The sequence below is a fragment of the Microtus ochrogaster genome, chromosome 2 (genome assembly GCF_000317375.1).
Source record: "Microtus ochrogaster isolate Prairie Vole_2 chromosome 2, MicOch1.0, whole genome shotgun sequence".
NCBI lineage: Eukaryota > Metazoa > Chordata > Mammalia > Rodentia > Cricetidae > Microtus > Microtus ochrogaster.
Genome location: NC_022010.1, coordinates 67,653,608 through 67,656,231, shown reverse-complemented (window position 1 = coordinate 67,656,231; position 2,624 = coordinate 67,653,608). Strand labels below are relative to the sequence as shown.

General features: G+C 32.6%; 1 protein-coding gene across 1 annotated transcript; it reads right to left on the bottom strand.

The window, feature by feature from the left end:
- Positions 1-1,530: 1,530 nt before the first annotated feature.
- LOC101982339 (olfactory receptor 4C15-like) lies at positions 1,531-2,490 on the bottom strand. The gene has a single exon (XM_005345098.2). It carries the CDS (start codon positions 2,464-2,466, stop codon positions 1,531-1,533), a length of 936 nt encoding a protein of 311 aa, XP_005345155.1. The 5' UTR covers positions 2,467-2,490.
- Between the last annotated feature and the right edge of the window lie 134 nt (positions 2,491-2,624).

Here is a 2,624-nt window from a genome sequence, read left to right as displayed (position 1 = left end):
TCATTGATTATTGATATCAATTGTTAATTAATGAATGTAATTGTTTATGTGGAAACACCAAGCTAAGAATATTAAAATCTGGAGAACCAGTCTTTTCAAAAGATGACTCTATGATATATTACTTAATTCCAAGAAGTCTGTCCCAAATACATATTTATATATAAGCATCACTAAGTTAATCCAACAGTCTGTTTATAAACATTTTTATTATATATACATATAGGTGTGTGTTTCTGCATATGTATAACAACAGTGATTGAATAATGAAAGGACATGCATTTGAGATGGAGTGAGAGACATACGAGTAATTTAAGGAAGTAGGATATGGAGGAAATTATGTAAAAATGTATTTATTTATGAAATAATACACAAATACATATACACATATAACATGTATATATGCACATATATATGGGGAGATGAATGCTAAATAAATGATAAATAAATTCATAAAATAATTGAAAAATACTATTCTTCTATTAATTTAAAATCCACTTCCTCTGAATTTTTTTCTCTGTAAATAGTGGGGGAATATATGAACAGTGTACTCAATATATGAATATCTTAGGAAGTAATCTATACTTGTCTTTGGTTTATGCTGTAAAATGAATTTCTCATGTGGAAGCAGGTTATAAGTCTCATTTAAATGGGTTAGTAACACCACCAAAAGGAAATTCTGTTGTTTAGTTCTTTTAGAATTCAAGACCTAACTCAATTTTTCCTATAGGAATTAATAAAGTCACCTTTAAAATATGTACAAATGATCCAGTAAAACAGCCTTCAGACTTTGCCTACAGTCCTATGCATTGTTAGTTTCTAAATTTTCACAATGTTACATAGGGATGCCTTTTCTCTCAAAGTATTTCCATATGTTTCTTCTCCATATTTCAAATTTACATTAATTAATAAGCCAATTTATTCCTTCCAATATTTAAAAACAATCACTGAAATTTTAGAAGTATAAAATTAAACAGACTTTGATTTTTACATGTTAATGCTAATTAATCAATTCATAGTAAAAGTGTGATCTCAAAACCACAGTTTTCACACCACATTGTCAATGCATCTTATAGAAAATGATGTCATCTTTTAAAACATAGTGACTAATTAATAAAATAATTTTCCTAGTAAATAATGACTTTTTTATTTGTTAGATTAGTTTTGTAGGTGTAATTATTGTTTTGTGTGTATGTATGTGTGTGTGTGTGTGTGTGTGTGTGTGTATCTGTTTGGGTATACAATGAGGGGTTGATGGTATGTATACCTGTTCACATGTATGTTGAGTCAAGGTAAGGCAATGAGTCTTTCTTATATCCTTAAGACAAGCTCTCCACTGAAACTTGACTTCACTGGTTTTGTTAAAGGCCTTTAGGTTCTACAGTACCTCACTTCAACAGTATTTTATTAAAAGTGTGAAACCATGACTGCCTTATGATATTGGTAATAGGAATCAGAAATGATTGCTTATGTTTGCACATTGAATGCTCTTTTCCCACTGTTCTATCTATCCAGCATTGGATGTGTAATATTTTAGTACTCATTAGAAAACATTATCAATCTTTTCCACATGATCTTGATGGCATTCTTTATGTCCTTATTCCTGAAAGTGTACACCATAGGATTAAGAAGTGGTGTTATGATAGTTGCAAATACAAATGCATTTTTTTCAGAAGAAAAAGCAGATGTAGGTCGTGCGTATATTAGAAAACATGGGACAAAGAACAAAAGCACAGCTGTAATGTGTGATCCACAGGTGGAGAGAGCTTTAAATCGCCCTTCAGAGCTTTGGGCTCTCAGAGAGTACAATATGACACCATAGGAGACAAGCAAAATAGAGAAGATTATGATGCTGATTGAGCCACTGTTAGCAAACACCAAAATAACAAATATGTGTGTGTCAGTACAGGCAAGCTTCAGTAATGGGAACAAATCACACATGTAGTGATCAATAACATTGGGTCCACATAAAGGCAATTGCAAAGTGAAGATCACTTGTACAGTAGAATGTAAAAACCCACCTGCCCAGGATACGACCACCAAAATGCCACAGAGCCTTCGAGTCATAATAGAAGTATAGTGTAAGGGCTTGCAAATGGCCACATAGCGGTCATAGGCCATGGCTGACAGGACAATCACCTCTATCCCAGTGAAGAAATGAATAGCAAATAATTGTATCATGCAACATTCAAAAGATATGGTCTTCCTCTCATAGAAGAAGTCCACCATCATCTTGGGTGTGACAGTAGAAGAAGTGCATGCATCCAGTAAGGACAAAAATATTAAGAAGAAGTACATGGGGGAGGCAAGCAGTGCAGGGCTGTAGATGATGGTCACCACAATTATCATGTTGCCCCAAATAGTTGCAAAGTATATCAACAAAAATACAACAAACAATATTTTCTCAACTTTTGAGTTCTGTGAAAGCCCAAGCAGTATGAATTCAGTGACAATGCTCTGGTTTTGCATTATTCTTAAGAAGATGCTGAAGTAAAATCTTTTTCACTTCTATCTGAAATTACGAGAAAACAATATATCATTCAAGTTTATATAATCACCATGTACAAGTTAGTGTTTCCTTGATTGCTTTTGCCATTAGGAAGAAAATGTTACTTTTTTTTTTTTTT